The sequence below is a fragment of the Chrysemys picta genome, chromosome 1 (assembly GCF_011386835.1).
Source record: "Chrysemys picta bellii isolate R12L10 chromosome 1, ASM1138683v2, whole genome shotgun sequence".
NCBI classification, from domain to species: Eukaryota; Metazoa; Chordata; order Testudines; family Emydidae; genus Chrysemys; species Chrysemys picta.
The window spans coordinates 100,772,085-100,797,659 of NC_088791.1; the positions used below are offsets into that span (position 1 = coordinate 100,772,085).

The window sequence follows — 25,575 nt, forward strand, 5'->3', positions numbered from 1 at the left end:
CGCGGAGGGAAGAGCCGAGTGTGGCGGGGCTGGAGGGGAGGCGGCGCGGAGGGAGGGGAGGCCGGCTGCGGGAAGCGGGGCTCCGCGCTGGGACTGGTTCCTTCGCAGCCATTTTCTGTCCAACCAAACAGCCGATTTGCGGAGGGAGCCAACCAGGGCCGCACTGGAGGTTTGTGCCTGGCTCCGGCCAATGATTGGTAACCGGTTCCACTGCAGGCTCGAATGAAATGTCCGTCTCCCTCCCCGGGCCCCGGCGCTGCCGCCGCGCCGCCGCCGAGGGGACCAGGAAGTGGGGAGAGGAGCCCGGGCCCCGCCAGCGCCCGCTCGCCTCTTTGTGCGGCCGGAGCCGGGACGGGCGGGGACGGAGCCGGCAGGGGCAGGCGGGGGGAGATGGGACCGAAGCGCCCCCCGCCCTTCCCGCTGGCCTGGGCTTTGGGGGGCACCGCGGCCGCTGCTCTGGCTCCATTTTGTGGGCCCGGGCGGCGGGAGCGCGGCTCCCCGGGCGGCCCCTGCCCCGCGCCCGGCCACACACGGGGGAGGGCCCCTGCGCCGTCCCGGTCACAGCGGGGGCTGGGAGCCGCGATGCCCCTTTGCCCGCCTCCGGGATCCCCTCGGCCCTGGCCGCGGTGCCCAGCAGCGGGGCGGGAACGGGGAACTCCCCCCCCCCCCCCCCCAGGTCAAACCCCGGTCGTGTCCCTTTGCTCCGTCCCCCGCCCTGTAGCGGAGCGAGTTGCGTCTCTGCGGTTTGGGGGCCGCTTGTGGGATTTTAGGCGGGGAAGGGGCGACCTTTTCTGCCTACCCTAGGCAGTCCCGGCCACCTCTGCTGAGCGTGCGGGAAGTCCGAGCCCCTGGTGCGGCCACAGCTGCTCCCCGTCTTCCACCTCCCCCCGCAGTTCCGACTTTGTGCCTGTCTGTGGGTTAGGAGGATGGCGGGGCGCGTGGTGCAGCATCTCGGTGATCTTGGGGTCAGAGCTAGGACAACTAGTCTTGTCTACATGGGCACCCAGGAGCTAACCTTGCAGTCCTCTCACAGGCAAAAATCCCTTGAAAGTGATCAGCATGAGTAAGGAGCGTGGGGTGAGGCCTTAAAACACCAGGATGTGGTGAGAGGATCTGAGTAACCAGGCAGGAGCATCAGATTCCATAGTAGGTAGGCAGTGGCACTTCAGTTTTAGAGAGGAAATAATGGATTTTAGTGTCTCGCTTGCTGTTTTTTTTTAACACAGCATCATTTTGTCTGAGAGTTGTGTATCTTGAGTCTGTGGGTAAACCTTCCCCTCAGGACAGAAAGTAAGTGATGGGGAGAGGGGACTCTCCCTTCCCATAGCTGTGCCTTCCAGCAGCTACAGTTAATACTGAAATCACAGCTAGGCTTCTGAACATGTTGATAAAAATCAACTTTCCTAGGTGTTTAGAAACTTGATGTGAACTTCAACCAATAGACAAGAAAGGATATCTGGTGAAGCAAGTTTGATCTTGGTTTAGGGGATTATGGCTGAAGTTTAATTCACAAAGCTTATTTAAATGTAAAGATTTTCCTTTTGTGTTTGTAACTCAGGCACAGCTGTTTTCAAGTGCATAAGAAGAGGGAAGTGAAATTTATTAGGCTGACAAGTCTGAGTGAAGTGCAAAAATAACTAGGAACAAATGGTGACTAGTAACCTAAATCTGAAAACATTTCCATTTTAATAGAGAGACAAGGTGGGTGAGGTAATATATTTTATTGGACCAACTTCTGTTGGTGAGAGAGACAAGTGTTCAAGTTTACACAGAGCTCTTCTTCTGCTCTTGCTCTGTGTAAGTTCAAAAGTGCTCTCTAATAGCCTGGGACCAACATGGCTACAATTCTCCATTTTAATAATCAGCTGTAAATTGTTTTACACACTTAAAATTTTAGGTGCATTACCCCTGTCTTTAGCTCCTTTTATGTGCTAGCCTTTGCTGCCATCTTGAAACAAAATCCATGCTGTTGACACAGATAGCAGAGTGCTGTAGACTGCCTAAGAATAACTTGGAAAAGAAAACAAACGTAAAGTTCCAGTAACATATCAAAGACTAGTACTGTATGTGACTCTTCAAGCTTGTACATTTTGTAGGCCACTCCAAAAGTGTAAAACTGCAAAGAAATTTAATCAGATTCTACTACTTCCCTTTTTTTGTGGCCAAGTCTCACTTAAATGCAAGTCCTTGCTTCTGTAAATAAGATTTAGTGTAGGAGTCTTAGAAGGCTGTGGGATTGGAAGGGTTGTATTGATTCTTTGGGGTATTCTGGTATATTCAGTCATAGATTACAAGACTGTATCAGATAAATTAAGGCTACCCTTCATCCTTGAATGTCTTATCATTTTATTCATAATGACCTTTGCCTTGCTGACAGGAAAACATATTTTTAAAAGTTAATTGGGATGCAAAATGTTGCTTTTTTAAAAAAAAAATTTAAGCTTGCTTACTTATGCCTTTTCTGACAAAAGAATCAGTAGTCAAAAGGCAAAGTGGAAGGAGCAGCTTGGGGTACTACCCACAGTATAGTTGTTATATGTGCAAAACTGTGTTCATATGCAGCTCTTAAAATGGATTTCCTGAACAGTGTGTACACTTTTTCACTGTGCCAGCCAAACTCTGCTATATACTAGATTATCCGTTCTTTATAGTCTGTATTGCATCTGTTTTGACATGTTAGGAAAAATACTATTTGTAATGCTCAGGAAAATCCAGGGTGGTCTGATCCTAAATCATTAATGGTCTGGAGAGAGCTGGCTGGTTATGTAGTATTGGCTGCTGGCATTTTGAGCTGCTAACTAGACTAAAAGAAGCTAAAAATAAATAATAAAATCCTGGTATTACCCTTCAATATAAATAATTTTCAGTAGTTGCCACATGAATGATATGTGATTGCCAGTGGGAGAGGAGACTGTGTGTGATTGTGGATAGGGGAAGTTGTTCTACACAGCTGTGGCTGGCAAGAGGACAGTGGTCCATTACACTCTACTAAGATGTGAGCTATGGTATAGAAATAGCTTTAATCCCTGACTTTAGTCAAGACAATTTAACTGTTTTAATCAGGATTTAAAAATGGATAAAATTGCTAATCTAATTTTTATTTAATCTTAAAATTAATTGTTGGGTATCAGATCTGAACTCTTTCTGTGATTAAACAATGAGGTTATTGCATTATTCAGACTCTTTATCTTTAATTACCTTTTATAACTGTTATTTAGAAAGTGTCTGTTTTAGGATTAGTGCCAAGTAAAAATAGTTGTTGTTTATTTACTAAATAGAGTTCATCAAAATGTATAAGCCACATTGTTAGAATTAAACTGACTAGATCAGCATGTTAGAATATCTAGTATTGGCCTAAAATAAAATTCTCCTGAATTAGTCTTGTAAAATTCTACTTGCTTTTTGCTTCAGGTGAAGAAATTATTTTTCATAAGTGTGTGAAATATTTTAAAATATGATAAAGGAAGGACAAACATCCTCTGCCCTGACTTAAAATTGTAACTCATCTGTGGGGGAGGGGGAGCCAAAAATAATGGATCACAGTACAAAATGAAGGATATTTTTATTTAAGTAAAGGTACTAGGACAAGTATCAGAGGGGTAGCCGTGTTAGTCTGAATCTGTAAAAAGCAACAGAGAGTCCTGTGGCACCTTTAAGACTAACAGAAGTATTGGGAGCATAAGCTTTCGTGGGTAAGAACCTCACTTCAGATGTAAGTCAAGTGAGGTTCTTACCCACGAAAGCTTATGCTCCCAATACTTCTGTTAGTCTTAAAGGTGCCACAGGACCCTCTGGTACTAGGACAGTTATTAAAATATTAATTGAATGTCTTTAAAACATTTCAAACTGTGTGTCCGTGCTTGTGCTGATGGAATAGATGGGACCGAGAGCTGCTGGTGCAGCCTCTTCAGCACTGTTTATCTGTTTCAGTCTCTGGAAAAGTAGTGGAACTGCAAAAACTTTCTTAAATAGCCTGTATAAGCTCTGATTCTTTCCAGTTCACATCTCTTCTCCCCCCATACTCCCTCCCTCTCTCTCCCTCCCTCCCCCCACCAAAAAAATCCCAAAACCCACAAGAGTAATCACAGAAACTGTGCCCAATTCTTCCTGGTGTCCCCCACCACTCTCCTACCAAGCCACTCAGTTTAGTGTCTGTTTCAACGACAACAAGAAATTTCTGTTGTTAGGGCCTGTCCATACTGCAACTGTAACCATGCTAGTGTAAAAGTTAACTGGCATAAGGGGCTTCTGTTATAACACTTTTTATGTATAATGTGGATAAGCCTATATGGAGGGAACCTTTTACAGCCTAGATCAGGAGTGGGCATACTTCTTGGCCCAAGGGCCACATTGGGGTTGCAAAACTGTATGGAGGGCTGGGTAGGGAAGGCTGTGCATCCCCAAACAGCCTGGCCCCCGACCCCTCTCACTTCCCACCCCCTGACTGCCCCCCTCAGAACCCCTGACCCATCCAACCCTCACCCTGCTCCTTGTCCCCTAACTGCCCCCTCATGGGACTCCTGCCCCTAATCGCCCCCCCGGTACCCCACCGCCTATCCAGCCCCCCCTTGCTCCCTGTCCCCTGACTGCCCCAACCCCTATCCACAGCCCTGCCCCTTGACAGGCCCCCCGGGACTCCCGCCCCTTATCCAACCTCATGGCCCCCTTACCATGCTGCTCAGAGCAGCATGTCTGGCAGCTGCACCGCCTGGCTGGAGCCAGACACACTGCAGCTCTGCTCGGCAGGAACACGCAACCCCTCCGCCCAGAGAGCTGCCTGCGCAGCGGCGTGGCTGCAGGGGACTGGGGACAGTGGGGGAGGGGCCGGGGACTAGCCTCCCTGGCCGGGAGCTCAAGGGCCAGGCAGGATGGTCCCGTGGGCCGGATGTGGCCCACGGGCTGTACTTTGCCCACCTCTGGCCTAGATGCTGAATAGTAGCAGTGAAACTGTCCGATCTAGTTAATGTCACTCTACAGCTGTTAGGGAAGGCATTGAGCATCAAAGTGAATAGAGATGCTTCAGATGCAGGAAGAACACAGGGCATCCATTCACAAGCTGCAAATGTATAAAGACTTTAAACATTTTAATAAAGTAATTCTGTAGAAATTGATGGAATAACGTCCTCTCTCCCCATCCCATGCACATGCTTGTTAGGCAAAGTTTCTTATTCTAAATTGATTGAGTGGACTATTCAAGCTCTTGTCTAGTGGTTACATTACTAAGACTCTAGGGTTTTCAAAATACAATGAATAAAGATAAAAGGGAAACCTCAGGATTTGGGTTAAATCAAGTGCAGCAACTGAAAAGAATAAAGAAAGCTCAACAAACTTATTCTAGTCTCTTCCCTGCCAGTGCAGGATTATTGCCTACATTGTTTTTTTTTTTTTTTTTCTAGTTTAGTTTTAAATGTCATACAAGGCCTGCTGCTTAACTTCCTGTGGGAGATCATTCCAGTCTTACAAATCACACTGCTAGGGAGTTTTCCCTGTTTTCAAGGCAAATTTTTCATTTCCTGTTATTCTTAGTTATGCATCTTTTATTGTACTGTGCTAAATTTCCTCTCCTCTCCTTGGTATTCACACTTCTCAAAAGCTTGTAGGCTTGTGTCCTTCCATAGTTGTCACTGAGCCAAGCCACAAATATTCCTTACTCTTTCCTTCCAAGTAAATCCTATATCCCATTTAAGTTTTTATTGATAGTGAGGTGTTCTGAACTGAGTTTAGTATTCTAGGTGCAGTCTCAACAAGGCATTGCTGACCAGGAAATAATGCATACTGCTCCAGAACATCTTTATGGGCAGCCCAGAATCTCATTTTTTTTAATGCAGTATGATACTGTAAGTTCACATCTAAACTAATTTGCTGTCCACTATTACCCTTGAGTCTCATTTAGTACAATTCTGAATGCCTGCCTTCCTCCTTTTTCTTGAATTGTCTTCTCCAGGTGTTTTAATCTCCATTTTCCCCAGCAATTTCACTGTAATTCCTGCTATTTCTAACTCCTCAAGATCTCTTTGCAATATTTCTCTGTCTTCAGTGGTGTTTGCAATACATCCCTGACTATTTACATGCAAATTACTGTGCTGTTTACTTCCAAATCATTGACAATCTCAAATCAGAATGGAACTAACCTGACCACTTCAAATTCCCAATTCATGACTCGCAATTTGATACATTACCCCATATTATCTTTTTGTGCTCGCTCCATTTGCTTGTGTTGCTGTTCAAGCCAGTCTGTTTTTTCAAGTCCTTTTTCAAACAGGCTCTAGAAATGTAGAATGTAGCTGTATTTTTATTGCATAGGTATGCAATCCATTATACTAATTCAACAAGGAGTCCGGTGGCACCTTAAAGACTAACAAATTTATTTGGGCCTAAGCTTTCGTGAGTAAAAAACCCATTTCAAATGTGAAGAAGTGTTTTTTTTACCCATGAAAGCTTATGCCCAAATAAATTTGTTAAGTCTTTAAGGTGCCACTGGACTCCTTGTTGTTTTTGTGGATGCAGACTAACACGGCTACCCCTCTTATACTAATTCAGTGTGTTTGAGGCTCCATGTATGATGCCATTATGTGACCACGCAAACAGGGAAATACGCTCCTTTTTATTAAAAAGGATATCGTATAATCCCACCTCGGTAGGAACACAGTAGAATTCCCCTTATGCAGGATTTGAGTCCTTGAAGTCAGGACAGAGTTTTCAAAGATGCCAAGTCCCATTTTCAAAAAGAATTTAAATGCATAAGTAATCTTTGAAAGTGGGGATATAGGCTCCTGACTTGCATAGGCACTCTTGAAATTATTAACCAAGGTCTAGTTCTCCTTCTAGAGGCTTATTGATGTTCTGAAAATTAGCACCCACTTGCAGCAATGGCGTAGTTGCATTGTTGTTACCAGAAGTGTCAGTCTGACAGGAGTCGCTGCCCTTCTCCCCCACACTTTGTCAGTGAGTCAGATTACTGTATGCTGGGGGCATTTCTCTGGTACATTGAACTTTGGTGCATTTTTAGAATAATTTCAGTTTAAAACTGGATGCTTTTGAATTATTTTGTAGCCAATTAACGTAGCTGTATACCACAGTGCTTTATTGTTGCATAAATCAGGTCATGCTATATAGAATGAGCCTTGTACTGAGCTGACTTTGAGCGTGTTAAGTAAACACTTATGGTGATCTTAACCCCAGTGACAGATAATTGTAAATTTAAATGTTAATTTTAAACATGTCTGAATTTAAAACGCCAGTATTTTATTCTGACTATCCACTGTGACCGAACTGTTAGTAACAGCCATCTTTAAACAGGCTCATGTTAATGTCAGGAACAGAACCTAAAGAAACATTAGTAGGGTGTTATGTTAGTGTGGTATTTCTTCTCTGGATACCTGGATCCACATGGTTTAAGCAACAATTGAAATTTAGTTTTTCTTTCCCTCTACACCTCAAACCCATAAAACAAATAGTGTTTACTCCAGAAAGGTTTAGGAATGGATTAAGACAGGATAATGAAAGTCCCAGTTGAACTATGAGGGAAAATTTGAGAGCCTGTGTCTGCTGTTCATCTAACTCTTACAAAAGTGAAAACCCTAAGCATAAAAATTCATCCATGAATAAGGAATATTCTTTATCATTTTTCTATTGAAGTGAGAAAACTTTGAGAAGCACTCTTGATGTCTTTGGGTAGAACATCTAATTTAAAAGTCCAAATTCCACCAGTTCCAACCAATGGAATAAATTATCTTCTTGGATCTTATCTACGCTTGGATTTTTTCCCAGAAATTTCCCCCCCCCCCCCCCCATTGCTACCAAAAGTCAGTTGTACCAATCATATAATCAGTAAAATCACTCATATAGGCACTGACATTTTACCCACTGTGACTTGTTCTGAGCAGGGTTAGGCAACACTGCCTCATATGTTGATGGCTGTCTGGTGCCCTCGCTATATATTAATGCTTACATCATTACCACAAGTGGGGTCTTACAGGTGGTAGCAAGAGTCAGGTAGGGATTTTTCCACCTAAAATTCCCCTGTGCAGATTGGGGGAGGGAGGGAAGAGTCTGTCATCATGAACTCCATCTTGTTTTATGTTAATTCCACTTTTCAGGGACTCCACTTTTTATTGTTATCTTTACTTTGGAGTTTGACCTTCATGTGATATTGCATCCTCTTTTGTGGACTAGAGCATCAATGTTTGTAGTACAGGCTTGACACAAATTGAATGACTGTCTGTGAAAATGGCACAGAGCAATCTTCAACAACCAGCCCATCCAGAAGAACAATGAAGTCTACACCGAAGCCTAGCTGGAAAAGTGGCTGATGATCCTCAACCTAGGCACATGGCCAAAGGGGTCAGAGACTTTATTCAAGAGGGAATGCTCCCTGTGAAAGGGGTGGGGGATGTCGGACTAGTGCCACATTCAAGAAGACCAGGCTAAGGAGAGAAGAGGCAAGAAGGGCTGCCTAGCCTAAGGATGCTGATCAAATCCAGGAGTCGCAGGAGGAATGAGATCAGACCGGGGAATGTATTCAGGACTGTTATTTTTCAAAGATCTGTAACTCAAGTGATTTTTAAGAGTAAAGTGTCTGTGGTTAAGAAATTCCTTTACTAAGCCTGTATTCCTTGCTTGCCTGTCACATTGTCTTGGAAAGGGTTAACACTGTGGTGGAACTCTGAGGGAGCATATATAAGCACCTGAGGCTTAGGTGGGCTGGGGTGTGAGGTGACTGGACTGTGGGGGCTAAGTGCCCAAGAGAGGTGTCAGATAAGGACCTTCACCTTGGAGTGTCTAAAGACCCTGGGCTAGCAACAGTAACCAGTCACTGTCCAGACCCAAATTGCTTAGAAACATGTGGTATCCAGTAGTTGTGTTCACTCACAACAGAATGTTGTCTGTCCAGAGAGGGACTCGGCCAGGTTGTGATAGACACAACCTTCATGTGGTTAAACTAGCAACATTATTAATCTTGTAATTCCTATCAACGTAGTTACAAGGTTGCTTCTTCGGTTCACCTTGGATTCATCCACAGTATATATACTAGGACCCCTGTTACTATAACAGCCAGCACTGGTGCAGTTTGACCTGTTCTAAGCTGCTGATGTAGACAGGTCTCAAACATTTTCATCCTGATAACTCTCACTAGTGATAGCAACCAGGTATCTGCAAAATTGCTGGTGGTTGCAGTAAGATGAGTACTCAATCTGGTATAGAATATGCACTTGAAGAAAACCCTTTCTGTGGTCATAAAGATCCATGAGGTGGATCCCTCTGTAGGATCAAGTGTAAGACTGCTTTTCATTCTCTCATTAAGGAGAAATCCAGATGTGAATGGTTGGGTTTTTGTTAGCCAATGACTATGTAAGATTAAACAAGAAACAACACAAAAAAACACAACAAACAAGGTTAATTCAACTCCTGAAGGTAGGAAACATTTACTTTAATTACCAGATATGGAAATGGTGATATAGCATGTATCTTGCTGAACATTAAATAACTGGAATTAATTTTTAAGTGAATATGATGGACAGCATTCCAGCTATCACACTTTATCTAAAATGGTTGCCTGGAACTCAGCTATTCCTCAATAACAAGGTAATGACAGATGAGTGTTTCTGCTTCCCTACAATGAAAGCAATGGAGAAGCCCTAGTACACCTGTGCACTCTACTAAAGTGGATTTCTTGAAATAATGCCAAATTAAATTTTAGAATTTCATACATTTTATTAATACTGATTAAAATTACCATACATTGTTTGCAGTGTAAGTCATATTACAGATGTAATCTTACTGTCATGGCTGCTAGCACATACTAACAGCCAGAACAGCTTGACATTTTTCAAATGAATTTTTCATTGAAATTCAGCCTTTTATGCAAAGAGCATTTTTTCATGAAAACAGTTTCAAAATGTTTCATTTTTTTTAAAAAAAGCTTCTGATGAAAACTTTAAGTAAAAAGACTTTCTGCTTGTTTTGAGAAATCGTTTTTTCAGTTTTGGCATGTTGTCTGCGGGGGGAGGGAATCACCAGTGTTGCTCAGGCAAAGTTTAATTCCATGATGGGTTATTGTTTTGGTTTGTTTTTTTTCCCCCCCAAAATTGAAAAATCATCAAAAACTCAATTTAAAAATAGTTCTGCAGAAAAATCAAACCGTTACAACAAACAGAATGAAAGGCACTTCTGAATTTGCAGAAATTTCAGTTACTTTATTTGGTAAGCTCATGACAGAAATTAATGTGAAACCATTTGGTCTGCATACAACCCAGAGCTGCTGGTCTGTGTCTGCTTCAGAATTAATCCAGAGAGTCATTGAGACCAAGAAGCATACAGGGTGCAGACAGAACATCCAGAAAATTATAAGGAAATGGCAATTTTCAGTGTGACTTGGCCAAATCTGGATGTATTTTCATGGGCACAGGAAAAGACACCTCTGTAGCCCCAGGACTAACTCCCAATCAAATTGCTCCATACCAATGAGGCTTTACAGGGTTTCTCAACCAGTGGGTTGCAGCCCAAAACCGGGTTGCCAGTATGTGTCAAAGGATGGCAAGGGGGCTGGGTCCTGCTTCTGGGGAGAGGAAGAGGGTGAGAGGTACTGGGGTAGGCAGTTGCAGATTTTTGCCCTGCTCTCACCCTGCAGGGGTGCATCCTACAGCTCTGGTCCTGTGGGGCCAGCTGAACTCAGGTCCTAGCATTGAGCGTTGCGATCTGGTATGAAGGGCCACAGCATCGCTCAGATTTGCCCCAGCTGCCCCTCCACCATGATGACGGGCCAGCCAGGCCAAATTTGAGCAAGTGGTGCTGTGATCCTTTGCACCATTCACAAATTTGGCCTGGCTAGACCTGAATAGCACTGCAATCCCAGAGATTGCAATACCCAGAGCAGGGAGCTGAGTCCAGATAGCCTTGCAGGACAGGAGCTACTGCTGTGGTATACAGTGTGTTCTCATTTAGTACTTAATATATATACTGTATATTGTTAGTAAGAAATGTTTTAGTAAGCCAGATGGTTTTTGCACTAAAACTATTTACTGGGTCATGACAGGCCATAAAGATTTAAAAATGGGTCCTGAGTTCTAAAGCAGTGGTTCTCTCTCCTTTGAATTCCTTTTTAAAAATTGGCAAAATTACCTGTGTTTCCCTATTCTCATTCTCAAATGGTTGCAGAGTTTTTGCTGAAGCTTTCCTCCAGAAGCTCAGCCTGAGGCAGAGGCCAAACATGGAAAACTTCAGCCCACACAGTTAGAAGTACCTTCCTATAAGTTTGAATGTGAACGAGCTACTGAAGCCAAAACATCTCATGTCAAATTCAGCCTTAATTGAAGAGCAATGGACACTGTTTTTTAATAAGGAAGTGCTTGTTTATGCCAGGGCTGAATTTGGCCCCTTACTTTCAAGGTAACTTAAATTAATCTACTGCTAAGCAGTAGCATTTGTGGTATACTGGAGTATATGATTGATTTGTTTTGTTATAGATGGACGGTGACAGTTCTACAACAGATGCTTCTCAGTTAGGAATTGCTGGAGATTACATTGGTGGTAGTCACTTTGTAATACAGCCTCATGATGGTAAGAAATCTACCAGTTAAAGTGGAAGTTTGTCTGTCTTAGCATAGTACTATTAAGTGTTACAATGTCCTGTCACTTCTTGTCTAGCTCTTCCATTAATTCTCCATCGTTCATGAAGCTAAGCATTGGTATTTATCTGCATTCATAATGACTCCCTGCATACAATTCAGTTTTGATCAATTTGAAAATGGGTTTGCAACTTTCAATGTTAGCATCGGAACCCCTTTGAAAGCAATCTAGTGTTCTGGGTAAAAGAAGTAATCCACACAAACATGCTCTACATTGACCTGTAACGGGGTGGTGTGTGTTTAAATATCAAAGGATGTTGCTTGCCTCTTTGCTGGAAGAGGAATGTCTCTTTTAAAAAAAAATAATAATAAATTTATAACATTGTTCAACAAACAAATTAAATCTTAGTGTTTGTGAAGCTGGTATCCAGAAGAACACCATTGGATGTGTCCATGTGTAATATATACAAAGAATACATATTGGTGAGGTGTGATAGAAAACAACTTTCCTAGGCACCACAATGTCATGGGAGCATGTGTTAATTTTTAAGAACCCTGGACCTTTCAGAGCTGTAAGCAAGTGTGGTACTCACTTGGAAGTTGGGAATCTCCCATTTCAACTCTTGTTAAATCTTAAACCTCACTGAATATTGCTAGTCATCTATTTCAGACCAGTATCATTTTCTTTTGCTGTTGCGGATGGGGTTTGAAATTTCACTTTTAGGGGATGATAAGAAGGAATACTTCTGTGGCAAGCTTTTTTTAATGGCAGCTATTTGAAGTTGATCAGAGGTTTGGAATGTTAATAGTCCTGGATTAATAAGTAGAATACAGGTAAGATGATAGAAGGTGCTTGACAAATGCACCCAATACTAACTTTTCTTTATTTTGCTAGACACGGAGGACAGTATGAATGATCATGAAGACACAAATGGCTCAAAAGAGAGTTTTAGAGAACAAGATATATATCTTCCAATTGCAAATGTGGCAAGGATAATGAAAAATGCCATACCCCAGACAGGAAAGGTAATATCCATGGCTAAATCCAACAGGGCTGTTCTGCTAATGAGAACAGATTCATGTATTACATTCATTCTTTGGTTAGGCAAACTTGGGTTCTAGTACAACATCTTTATCTTCAGTTGCTGAAACTGCACGCTTGCTCTTTGAGAGCAATTTTTTTTTGGCCAGGTTTCCCAAAATTTATTTTGAACTATATTTGAGTTACAGGAATCCAACAATTAAAAGATTAAAACTGCTCTTTTGCATAAAAAATATAAACTACTTATTATTCATCCATATTATGGAGTCTATAGCTGTGATGTTTGGTAGTATTTTTTTAGACACGCAGATTATACGTAACTGCCACATAAGAGCGGACTTGTTTGGTCAAAAATAGAGGCTAATATTTGAGCTGGCTTGCTTAGACCTTATCTAAACACAAAGGTTGAAGCAGGTTTCTAAATCAATTTAAACTGGTGCAAACCCCAGTGTGGACACGCTTAAACAGGCTAATGAGATTGCTAAATTGTATGACAAATGTAAATTACTGAAGTAGCCGGGTCCAAAGTTGGTTTTGTGTTTATCTAGTGTCTACAATGCTTTACATAGACAAAATGTTTTCAAAATAGCCACCAGATGTTCACTCATAAAAGTTGTCAGGCATGATGGCAATCAAATATTTAAGAACTGTTAAACTTGTAGGAAAGAGATTTCTTTTCTTTTTTATTTTTATTTATTTATTTATTTGTTTATTTTTACTTTTTTTTGATTGGAGTGCAGGGAAATTGGAATGAGTGAGCCAGTTTGGATGAAATAAGAACTTCCTTCTCACTCATCTGAGGAAAAATCTAGTTTTTCATCTTTGAACTTCTGGATTTCCAGAAGCAAAATGCCATAAGATAGGCTGTTCTAATGGCTTTAATTTCTGGCCTTACTAGAAGTACGAGATATGAGAGAGCTTGTGAGAGCTTGTTCTCCAATTCTGCAGACTTGAGATTTGATTAAGAATTGGAACCCTGTAAGCTACTTATCTTAACCAAACAGTTATTGCTGTCTGAGTCCTATCTAATATTACATAGGATTTGGAGTATTGCTTACTGCTCTTGTCTTGCTGCAGAAACTTTCCTTTTAGTCTGTACAGCTTACAAAATAATCAGACAGCTAGCAAGGCATTAAAATATAACCTGGCATAGGCAAGGCATGGATGCTTTTAAAACCCCTGAGTGTTCCAGTGTAAGATTGTTATATTCATTAATCTTTTCTTTACACCAGATTTTCAAAAGTGCTCAGCACCCACAGTTGAGGTCAGGTTTTCAAAAGAAGTTGGCACATTGAGTGCTAAGCGGTCTTGAAAATCTGGCCATAAGTATCCCGATGGGAGCTGCTGGCCCTAAGTGTCTATATGCTTGAAAATTATGTCAGAGAGTATATGGGGTTCTGAATAAAGATTGCTATAACTCTCAGATACAAAGGTTCCTTCTTCATATTCCATCTGGAAGAGATTTGTCACATATGAAAAAGCATCAAATAAGGATAATCCTTCAGTGGATTCTTGCTTATTTACTTTCCTAAATACTCCGCTGTAGCACCCCTTTGCTATTCTAAATCACCTAATTTATTTTTAACGGGATAAAAACTTTGACTCGCCCAATTTATTCTTGGCAGGAGCATATCAGTTTATTCACTTGAATGCTTGTTTAGAAAACTTAGAATATTAAAAACCACTACAGAGGCTTGCTACCGGGCAAACTGAGTAAGCACTAGTTATGAATCTGATTAGGATAAAATATCCCTGGCTGAGCTGCAGAAATTTAGCTCTGGAAGACCTGAGATACAGACTCAATGGCAGAGTGAGCAAATTAAAGGAGAATAGAAATTCATGAAGATGCTTTGTCCCACAAGACATTATAAAGTGCTGTCCAGTCAGATTCATCATAACTCCAATTTCGTACCTTTCTTAGTTTCCATTTCCAGAGGGTTATAGTACCATGAGATTCACTTACACTTACAACTTACGAATTCAGATCTGACTGTGAATATAATGGCTTGTATCCAAAGAGAAGAAAGGGAAGCATGGAACCCACTAGTGTCTCTAAACTGTGTACATGTATAACAGCTTGTACAGAATGCAGCTGTGAAATACTGCGGAAATTGTAGAGGTCTGTAGTGTCACCTGAAGTAGTAACATAATAGTCTTACTCCATTTAAAATGCTATTTTATCTGCATTTTACCTGGAACAGTGGTGACATCCAGTGGCTGTTTCGCATATGCACACCAGTTTTGTTGATATATGCATATTACTTGTGGATAATTATTGTGGGGACATTCCCATATCTTCTAGTTTATTATTCTGCTACCAAGAATTGGAGTACTACAGGTTTTTAGTGTAATGTTGTAAGACTCTCCGGACCAGTGAGCCTAAGAGCTTTAACCCACAAGCCTGATCCTGAGAGGGGCTCAGCACCTCTAACTTCCAGTGAAGTCAAGGGGAGTTGTGGCTGGCTGGCACCTTTCAGGATCAGATCTCTGAACTGAGCTTTGGGAACAAACTTAGTAAGTAGAGCTTTAATTTGCAGTTTATTAACATGGTGAAGCTTAAGCAAACTTCAGGTGACTTTAGTAATGGTTTTTCTTACCAGATTGCTAAAGATGCAAAGGAGTGTGTGCAAGAGTGTGTAAGTGAATTCATCAGCTTTATAACATCTGAAGCAAGTGAGAGGTGTCATCAAGAGAAACGAAAGACTATCAATGGAGAGGATATTCTCTTTGCCATGTCTACCTTGGGATTTGATAGTTATGTTGAACCTTTGAAGCTGTATCTCCAAAAATTCAGAGAGGTTGGTAGCCTATCTTTCCACACAGGTTTAGACAAACTTACTGTGTTCAGTGTTGGCTCTTTTTATTATCTCCATATACAGCTGAAAATGTTTCGTTTGCACCATACCCCAGAATCTTCTGTCCAGTGACTGATGGTTTTTATCCCATGTCATGTTCTATTCTGATGTAGACATGGATGTTACACATCAGAATAGAACATGACATGGGATAAAAACCACTTTAAAAACATAATTAAGAGTATTGGCAAATTTGTTCCAAAGTAACTAAATTGTTCAACTGATTTTTTTTGAAGAACCTTTCAAACATTATGGTAAATCAGTTTTTGTGCTCCTGTTAAGAACTCAGCCAGATCCTCAGCGGCATTCAATGGAGCTATACTTACTCACACCAGCTGAGGAGCTAGCCCACTACATTTTGTCAGATTGCATTTCTAATCTGTGAAGGGGAAAGGTATATTTTAACACATTACTTTGGTGACATGAAAACTTGTCAACTACATGCCTGTTTGAGCATATTTTGCTTTGGTTGTCAAGTACTTTCCAATACCCTGTTTTGGCATTAAGATTTGCATTTCTTATTGCAGAAGATACTTCAAGATTGAGCATATCCTCTAGTCTTCTCAGAATTTAACATGAACTTTCTTCCTTCCTTCCAGCAACCTAAGTTTCATGCAAAATAGAGCTGTCCTCTGCCTTTTTCCACTTTGGGAGGGTGGGTCTGAAGAGATTAATGTATATTCTATTCCTTCACCCACCATCCCTCTGTGGCAGTTTATGCCAAAGGACGGGGAGTTTTCCTATGAGACAGTGGCATGAGACATTGACTGAAGAACTGAGTCTGTCCAAACAAGTTATAGGAACTTTCAGCTAATAAGCTGCTTCTCCCCTCCTCAACATCCCTCCATTTTTCCCGCACACCCACGCGGCACACAGAACACCCCATACTCTAACCCTCTTCCATGTGTTCATGTAGCACTGTCTGAAGGCTGGGTTAGCTTGTATGTTGCAGTAGCGCTTCAGAAAATTTTTAAGCCCGTTTGGCTTCAAACATACCTCTTCTTTACAGTGACATAGATTACCCTACCAATGGTGTCAATAGGCTAATGGAGCTAGCATTTAAAATTTGGATTTGTTGGCTCTGGTTTTGCCTGTCAGCTATAAATGATGTTCCCAGTCTTGTCTTCAGAGTACTATACAAAGGAAACTGCCTCACCTTCTTTTTTTTTTTTTCATTAAACATATGGACAGTTTGTCATTACATTAGTACTTGCTTTGATGTTTTCACAAAAAGCCTGTCTGATGAAACAGCACACAGTTCATTGGGTGCCTTAACTCATCATGCTGACCTCAGGTTCTGGTTCTGGTTGGATACTATGGGGAAGAAATCAAATATCTTGGGTTTAAAAGTGACCTTCCTATTGTATGACATTGGCACTGTACATAATTACTTCCCACAGCTATTAGAAAAGGCATTAAAGCTATAGCATACAAATTAGTGGAACAACCCAAGACTGCATCTTGTCTCTTTTCCATTTCATATCCCAAGAACCGTTCTAGAAAGTGTGTATATCCATGTATAAAGTGCAACAAATAAGCTTATGTAACCAGCATATGTTTGCCACATTTTGAGTACTCCTGGAATTCTGCAGTCTGCTGTGGATTCTAGGTGCAAAATGTAGACCAGGGGTCAGCAACCTTTCAGAAGTGGTGTCCTGAGTCTTCATTTATGCACTCTAATTTAAGGTTTCGTGTGCAAGTCATACATTTTAACACTTTTAGAAGGTCTCTTTCTATAAGTCTATAATATATAACTAAACTATTGTTGTATGTAAAGTAAATACGGTGGCCAGGACCTGGCAGTGTGAGTGCCACTGAAAATCAGCTTGCATGCCGCCTTTGGCACTCGTGCCATAGGTTGCCTACTCTTGATGTAGACCTACCTATTCCTTGTGAGTTACCACAGAACTCTTACTTCTGCAGAATTTGAAGGATCTCCTGTAAAAATACAGTCTTTATACTTTGTACAAATCTGTTATGTAAGGAGTATAGCAAATGTTAAAACCAACTCTTTGGAAGCTCACATACTGTGTGTATTAATATTTTAAAGAAACATGATCATTGGAGTTCTTGGATATTAGTGTCACACTTCTCATTACTGCAAACTGACTCTGTTAGCAGTTTTAGGAAACTAGGATGATGAGCACTCTAAGGTAACTGTTATAATGCAAACATTTTCTGTATTTCATTCAAGGCAATGAAAGGAGAGAAAGGGATTGGAGGAACAGTTACAACTGCAGATGGTCTTAGTGAGGAGCTCACAGAAGAAGCATTTAGTAAGTAAACCTTTTAAATTCAGATCTCATTACTACTTTCTTTGTAGATCCTCAAAGGTTTCAGATTTGAGAAAATGTAAATCATCAGAATTTTCTGAGCCTGGGTCAGACTAGCTGGGTGGGATCTAAAATCAGAATTTTCATTTGGAAGCAGAAGGCTGAAGAAATGCCTTGACACCTGCTCACCAGTCAAATTTTAAATTTCCCAGGCTCTGGAGGCTTCAGGACATTCAAAGCTTGAGAGGTTGGGAAAGTTACTTCACACATGTGAATTAATGCCAGCATTAAAAATGGCAGTTTTGAAGGAGAATAGTAGGACTCGGCAGGGAGCAGGAGGCCCCTGGCTAGGAGCCAGCAGAAGCAGGACTAGGAGACAGAACCTCTATCTCTTATTTTAAAAAAGTGTGCTTTGCAAGTCATGTATGTATGTGCTGGATTATCTTGTTTGAAGAGTTTAACTTCAGACTTGATGTATCTTTTGCATGTAACTTTTAGTTTGGGCACAACTTAATTGTCTCTTTTTTTTTTTTTAACCAAATATGGTAAAGACCAAATTTAATCTCTCAAATGTAAGCTGTTCAGCTCTGTCAAACATTTGGTTAAACTTTTTTACATGGGAAACTGATTTAGGGTTGTTCTGTTTTTGTCTCTTATCCTTATGTAGAAATGGCTGGACTTTCCAAACCAGCCCCTCACTTATTCTCTCCAAATGCAGAATATCAAAGTTATAACTGAATGTTTAGCCTTTTGCTTCCTAATGACTTCTGTAATAATTCTACTTTTCGATTGTCTCAGGGCTTAGACCCACAATTACAATAATGTTTACCTAACAGGTTCTCCATTTATTCTCTTGACTTCCACACCACATTTAGTTAGTTTACTAGTCAAAATTTCTTTTTATTTACTTCACTGGCTTCCTGTAGGTTACTGTGTTAAGTCCAAACTCTTCATCATGTCCTTCAGAGCACTGCACGATTCCATCCAAGCCTGCATCACAGCTCTAATTGCTACCATTACCCTTACCACTGCCCCATTTTCTCCACTAACAAATCCCATCTCCGTCAGGGCAGGGATAGGCTCCCATTGTGTCTTGGACTATGTGCTCAGTGCTCTAACAAATATTTTTAGAATTCAAGTGGCCAGAATGGTAAAGTCCACCTCACATTGGAAAGTAAAGCTGGTTTTTGCCTTCATACATCATCAGCAGTAAAAATTTTGCAAGCTGACTTCAGATAATGATTTGATGCAGAATAAAATCTGTTTCAGCTCTGCAGTGCTAATGGGAGCTAACTTGTTTTTGTTAGTAAACAGATGTGAGTGTATAGTACTCGGGGAGTAGATATGATGAGGAAGGTTATGCCATAGTCCCTCTGACCATAACTGAACTTTCTGTTGTGAATGATGATATATACTTTAAAAAAGTTCTATGTATCCTGCAGTTTTGTCTAACTACCTTAACTAAACTGCTCTTTCTTTTAGCTAACCAGTTGCCAGCAGGTTTAATAACAACAGATGGCCAGCAGCAAAATGTTATGGTTTATACAACATCTTATCAACAGGTACAGTATCCTCTCATCCACTCTCTTCCTTCTGTTGCTAAAATTCAAAGCCCTATTTCAGCACCCCCCAGTTTGAAAGAGACGAGAATAACTTGTATTTAGACCTCTGTCATGATTTTCTGACACTACGACCTGAAAGATTACTAAATGTGATACAGCTTCCGAGGACGGAAACTTGAAACTAAGCTTATGTTCTTTTCCCCCCTCTCTAGATCTCTGGTGTTCAACAAATTCAGTTCTCATGATTTGAAGAAGGCTTTGGATTTGGGAATGGAAGAGAGACAAGAAAGCTGTACAACTTGTGAGAAGAGACGTTAGTTTAAAATGACAGAGGAGAGAGTTGTCTCTTTGTACATTAAATAGCTGTAATGTAGCTACCTGAGGCTTGACTAATGGAGATGTGAATTCTGACAAATCTTTTTTCATGAATTTTAAAAAAATTGGATTTTAAGGGTATTAAAGTATTTTTGTTTTGTACAAGAGTTTGTTGCTCTGTATAACTCCTGTATGCATTGTATATTGCAATTTATTACTGTCAGAGATTTGTAGACAGTTTCTTATTTTCATATTGAATCATGTTACTTTTGTAATTCAAGTAAACAGCTGAGTTTAATTCATGTTTACCCTTTGAATAAAATAAGGGTAAAGTTCATTTTGAATGCAAGTTGCCTTTATTATAAAATTTAAATTGTTCTTGGTAATGTAAATTGTCTTGCATGTCTTAACTAGATTTTTAATGTTGACATATTTATTGAAAATTTGAAAGGGATTTTTTTTATGAAACTCTAGCAGCTCAAAAGAATTGTTAGAATTGTTTTTTAATGTAACGTTAGAACTTAATGTTAATCCAGAAGCAAACAATTGTTAGATCTGTTTAAATTTAGATATTTGGTTCCCATCAACAGTGTTTACTATAATGCAATAGTTTTTATTTGAGATAGCTACTACAGGCATTCATTAGGCTACTTTTACAATTATATTAACTTAATAACTCTGTACAGACTTCTGAAGAATAATTTGTTAAATTTAAAGTAGTCTTAGAGCTATTGAAATTATACGCTTTCCTTTTATGCATGGTTTTTGGAAAGTCAAATCCCAAAATTTAACTGTTTTCTCAAGTGTTATAGGAGGATTTTATAGTCCTGTGGTAAATGACCTCAATTTAACTTTTTAAACTGAAATATTACAAGGTTTGGTTTCCTGTAAGACTCTGGGAACTCTCAAATGTTTCAGAAATTGTGTGTGTGTGTGTGTGTGTGTGTGTGTGTGTGTGTGTACACGCATATGCATGTGTGAGTGACTGAAATGTGAATAGGTGATAAAAATCTGAAATGAAAGACTCAAACTTTTAGTTTGCTGTCTCCTTCCTGATTTTGCAATAAACTGTACCTAGATAATGTAATTTTGTATATTTAGTGAGTGGTTTAGTAACATTGCTGGTTGGTTTGTTTTTTAAATAATTGGGTGAGTAATCTTGTTAGATACTTCAGTGTCCTAGACTGTGTTGGTGTAAGGATGGTAGTGTATTCAGGCTGAGTTCGGAGCCTTTTAATATTTCTATTTTCATTTCAGTGAGGTGAAAGTTAGATTAACCCTCACTCTGCCACCCATCTCTTTTTTAACTTAAAAACAAAAAACAAACCTTTGACCTGGTGCCATAGTTTTCCTGGAGGCTATTTTGGAAATGTGATGTTTAAAACCTTAATGAACTAGATAATCTGGGTTAAAACAAAACAACCAAAAAAATGAAATTTCAGAATTATGTGCTGTACGTGACCAGAAGTCTTGGTGTATCTTTCTTTGGTAATTGAAATAATGTCATAATTTAAATGTAGGTTAACAATATGCCAAGGCAAGCCACTGGACAAGGGCCACTGTATTCTGTGGCAAGGTGGACGTATCTTCTGTAGCAGTGTTCTCAGGTGCTGTGGCAGTCTGGTGTCATTTTTGCAGCAACAATGGCTAAACTTAAGTTTTTTTCATTAAATATGAGATTAATAACACAAGCAGTACAGGAGCCCTGTATGTTTTATGTTCAATTTATTTTAGACCAGTCCCATATTTCCAGTTCTTGATGTGCAGAATTTGGTACTGAAAAAGGGTAATGTTTAAACTGTGAGGGACAAGCCAGAGGTTTTGGCACCTGGGGAGTGCACAGAAGGGATCTTGGACTTCTAGGAAAAGCTCATTAGTTGGATAGTGTTGATTAAATATCAGCATTGAAATATGTAATCTCTTTAACTTTACTCTGAAACTTAAGATAAGTCTCTTTGAGATGAATGGAGCAGTTCACACACGTGTGCTATTCTTTCTGAAGTCAAGAAGACAACACTGCAGCATTGCACACAGGCTGCATATTTTCAGGGTTAAGTCTTCAAACATGAGGGATGGATTTTATTTATTTTAAATTAAAGCTTAGATTCTAGAGCACAGCTCTGGCAAGGGATGAATTCAATGGTGTTGAAATGCATGGGACCATTCCTATAGCGAGAGAGATTTTCTCTCTTCCCCAATATTTTCTCTCTTCCCCAGCTCCCTTCCATTTAAAACAAACAAACAAAACCCCCTAAAATGACATCAATTTGGTCATGTCATCTGATGCTTTATCTCAAGTGTAATTCTGTAATAAAACTTTATCTTTGAATGTTTTTTCTGAAGTAATGTAACCAATTCTTTCCAGAGACATCTAGCTTGTTACCAGTGTTATCTTGTTTCACATTTTAATGTTACCTCAAAATGGCACTAGTGTACAAAAGAGCACTTCATGCAGCATACACCAGTAGCTCTCAAAATTTTGTACCGGTGACCCCTTTCACATAGCAAGCCTCTGAGTGCAACCCCCCTTATAAATTAAAAACACATTTTAATATATTTAACACCATTATTAATGCTGGAGGCAAAGTAGGGTTTGGGGTGGAGGCTGACAGCTTGTGACCCTCCATATCATAACCTCACAACCCTGAGGGATCCTCACCCCCAGTTTGAGAACCCCTGGCATACACAATAGTTTCTTCGTGTAGCTAAAAGCATGTAGTGACACCCTAATATTAATCCACCCAATAATGGAATTCTTGGTTAAAACTTCCACTTTACTTGATCTTTTTGGCCCTTTCCACATATAAAAGGGGAAGAGAGTTAAACTACTGTGGCCAAAGTTGTCAAATAAGGGTGCTTAAAGTCTCCTGCCCTGCCCCCCAAAGGGGCCTGACTTGTTGGGTCCTAACTCCCATTTTCATTACTGGTAACTGCAGGGAACTTGTGTGAAAGGGCTGAGCATCACCCTACTTATTTTGAACATTAAGTACGTGTGTTTTGATAGTTTTAGCATGTGCCTTTACTCCCCTTGTTCTGGTCTCTGCTGTGTATTGAATTATGTGGTGTAGCCGAAGTGTGTAGGGGGGACTTTTGGTATGTATGGAAACACACTGCAAGAGGCTTGTAAATTATACATCCTAGGCAACTGCATGTTGATCAACTTACTTATTTGCAAGGCCAGCATGAAACTGACCGGCGTGCTCCATTTGATCAGTGGCAGGTAAGGGAAAGCTCACTGCTAGTTCAATGCACAGCTGTCTAAAGCCATGGGCCCAGGGGTGGGAGCATAGTCTGCTCCTATACATACTGTAGTTTTGTGCGTGGTACATGTAAATTAAATAACTGTCTCCAATTTGTGGGTGCAGTGCAGTTAGAAGAAAGACAGCAGTATTGAGTGATTCTGCTATGCACTTTCTCTGAAACCCTTCCAGGCAAATTGCCAGGGTCAATTTCTGGAATATCCTCTTACAATACAGCAGGCTGTATGTTGCACTTATTGGAAGTGATGCTATCTGGTTTGCCGTTGTATGAAACAATACTCTCAGGGGGCTAAAGTCTATTCTTCGAAGGGAAACAGCTTATACATTGACAATTTAACCCTTGCATCCCCAATAATCGCTCTGGGCCATCCCACACAAAATATCAGATTTTAGATTACTTTTGGTAAAGTATTAACAGTTGAAAGCTTACAATGTTGTTTTGCATATAAACTCCCCCCACCCCCCTCACATGCCCCAGAGGTCTATGCTTTAGTACTTGCAACCACAAGCCAGTAATAATCCAGTACTGGATGAAGTCTCTACCTCTTAATTTCCAATCAGAAATTCATCTCCAAGCTCTCTGGTAATGTACAATGCAGGAGTCACATTCATATCCCCAACCATTGAGAACATCACCAATTTGGGGGTAAATGTTCTCATTCTTGTAGATCTGAGTCAGTTTCCCTGGTTAAGTCATGGAGGGCAAGAATTGTATTTTTTCCAATTAATATCCCAGTTCTTGCTCTTAGGGTTTCAGCATGAGCAACCAATTTCATGAAGGAGCATACCAGCTATTATTTGGGGGCATAACTTTAATGACTTCATATGGACTGCTTGTGCTATTGCCTCGTTTCCTTTAGGTAGACTGAGCCAGGAACAGCCAGGTCCTCATTTACTCAAGATAGCAACATACCTGCTGATTTGCTCAACCATAGGCATTTCATTATTACATAATGGGAGGGGGAACTACAGCCCAGTTCTAGCTGTTTCATTTACTTAAGGCTATGAGCTAGCCATTTCTTCTCTGATCTGCCACAGTTAGTCTCTCTTCTGACTAGTTATAGTAGAGCTGATTAATCTGCAGGTTTAGGTTTTCTTACAAGTCTCTTCAGTTACTCCCTTAGTAATTCTCTCAGTAAGTTTGAAAGGAATCCATACCACATCACCACAGCTCTTCTTGCATCAGCTGGAGATAGGGACAGCAGTAAACAGTGAGAGAGTATCACCAGCTATACTCATAAGACACACCACAGTAGTTATGTCTTGCCCTCCTCCGGCAATAATCAGATCACATTGTAGAAAGGCATTGCTTAGTCAACCTGGAGCAACAGGGAATCTCTCAAATCATAGACTTAACACAAAAAAGTTCCTAATCATGAGGAGGATGTGTTCTATGCTAGGAACCTAGTTTAGGACATTTAAGTGCCTGCCAGCCAGCCTGCTTCTAGGGCTTCTACACTAGACAAGTCACCGATCTGTCTCAACACTACTTACTTCCTCAGAATTGCATCTTCAGAGGATTAGGCAGTTGCAGGGGGGTAAGTCAAGCCAAATTCTTACAGCACAGGCATTTGATACATGCCTGTGTAATTTAATCTTCTATAAGGTTAATATACCTCAGATATTCCTCTTCACAATAATTGTGAAGATTGGGGTTAGGCTAGTGTAGATAAGATTATAACATTTCATATACTTCTGGCTGCTTTGTCCTTTATTAACAAGGCCCTCCAATAAGGTGGTGATACTGCTCCAACTCCTTTTGTGTTTTCAGTAATTGGCATCAGAATTCAGGTCCATCAGTATACATTGTCTGTCAGTTTCCCAATCGATATCCCTGTCATCTCCCTCATTTTTCTATCTAGGAAGTAGTCTAGCCACAGGTAATTGATACATTGTTTAGTGCAACTAGAATTCCTGTTCTTATTTCTAAATTTTTCATTTTACAGAAATTTTCCTACCATAATTTTTTTTTTTTTTTTTGGTTAAACACAAACCAGGAGTAAACATTTTCAAGATCTTATACTATACTAGCTGTAGCTACACCACTGCCTATCATTAGCCTATATAGGATTTATAATCAAAGCATCTTACCCTCATTTCAAATAAACCACACTTCATTGGTGTAAATTGTAGCTATGTAGGGGGTTGCAGTGGTAGCTAAATCCCATTGTACACAAGACCCATCTATTCACAATCTAAAATCAGAATACCAGATACTGAAATGTTACCATAACATGAGAACACTGCAACCCAAGACACAGGTTTTCCACTTTTCACAATTGAAGGGAACAATTTGAATGGAACAAGCACTCAGTTTGTGTATTTTCAAAAACCAGTTTGAAATAGTTTTTACACTGACCGCTTGTACATGTGACATGCAATATTTTCACATTTTTTATTGTTAGATATAAAAATAACCTTCAAAACCGCTGTCAGTAACTCACTATAGCTCTCAGGTTTTAATGTTTCCCCTTTTTCTATGAAGACAATATTTGAGCCGTAAGGTTTTTTTATTTGGGTTTTAAAAAGCAGCCACACTATCTTTAAAATTGTACATGTTCAAAAAACCCAACAAAACATTGAATGCAAACTCAGGCCAGCCCTTCTAGTTGTCCTTCCCTCCAACAGGCAAGTTTTGGAATTAATTCCCCTGTCTATACAAGAACCACGCTGCCGGTGTGAGGGAAAGGATATTCTTATA

The 25,575-nt window shown here is 40.3% G+C and overlaps 1 protein-coding gene across 4 annotated transcripts; it reads left to right on the top strand.

Moving 5' to 3' along the window:
* The first annotated feature begins 13 nt into the window (after positions 1-13).
* Positions 14-21,947, top strand: NFYB (nuclear transcription factor Y subunit beta). 4 transcript variants are annotated; one of them, XM_065565113.1, is made up of 8 exons: positions 64-169; positions 1,034-1,150; positions 11,466-11,559; positions 12,463-12,593; positions 15,210-15,407; positions 17,659-17,740; positions 19,220-19,299; positions 19,512-21,947. In XM_065565113.1, exons 3-8 carry the CDS (start codon positions 11,466-11,468, stop codon positions 19,542-19,544), a joined length of 618 nt encoding a protein of 205 aa, XP_065421185.1. In that variant the 5' UTR covers positions 64-169; positions 1,034-1,150; the 3' UTR covers positions 19,545-21,947. The 4 variants fall into 4 exon arrangements, with proteins under 4 accessions (XP_005313518.1, XP_023969349.1, XP_065421185.1 ...); XM_005313461.5 differs by lacking the exon at positions 1,034-1,150 and having other exon boundaries at positions 14-169; XM_024113581.3 differs by lacking the exon at positions 1,034-1,150 and having other exon boundaries at positions 48-197.
* Positions 21,948-25,575: the final 3,628 nt, after the last annotated feature.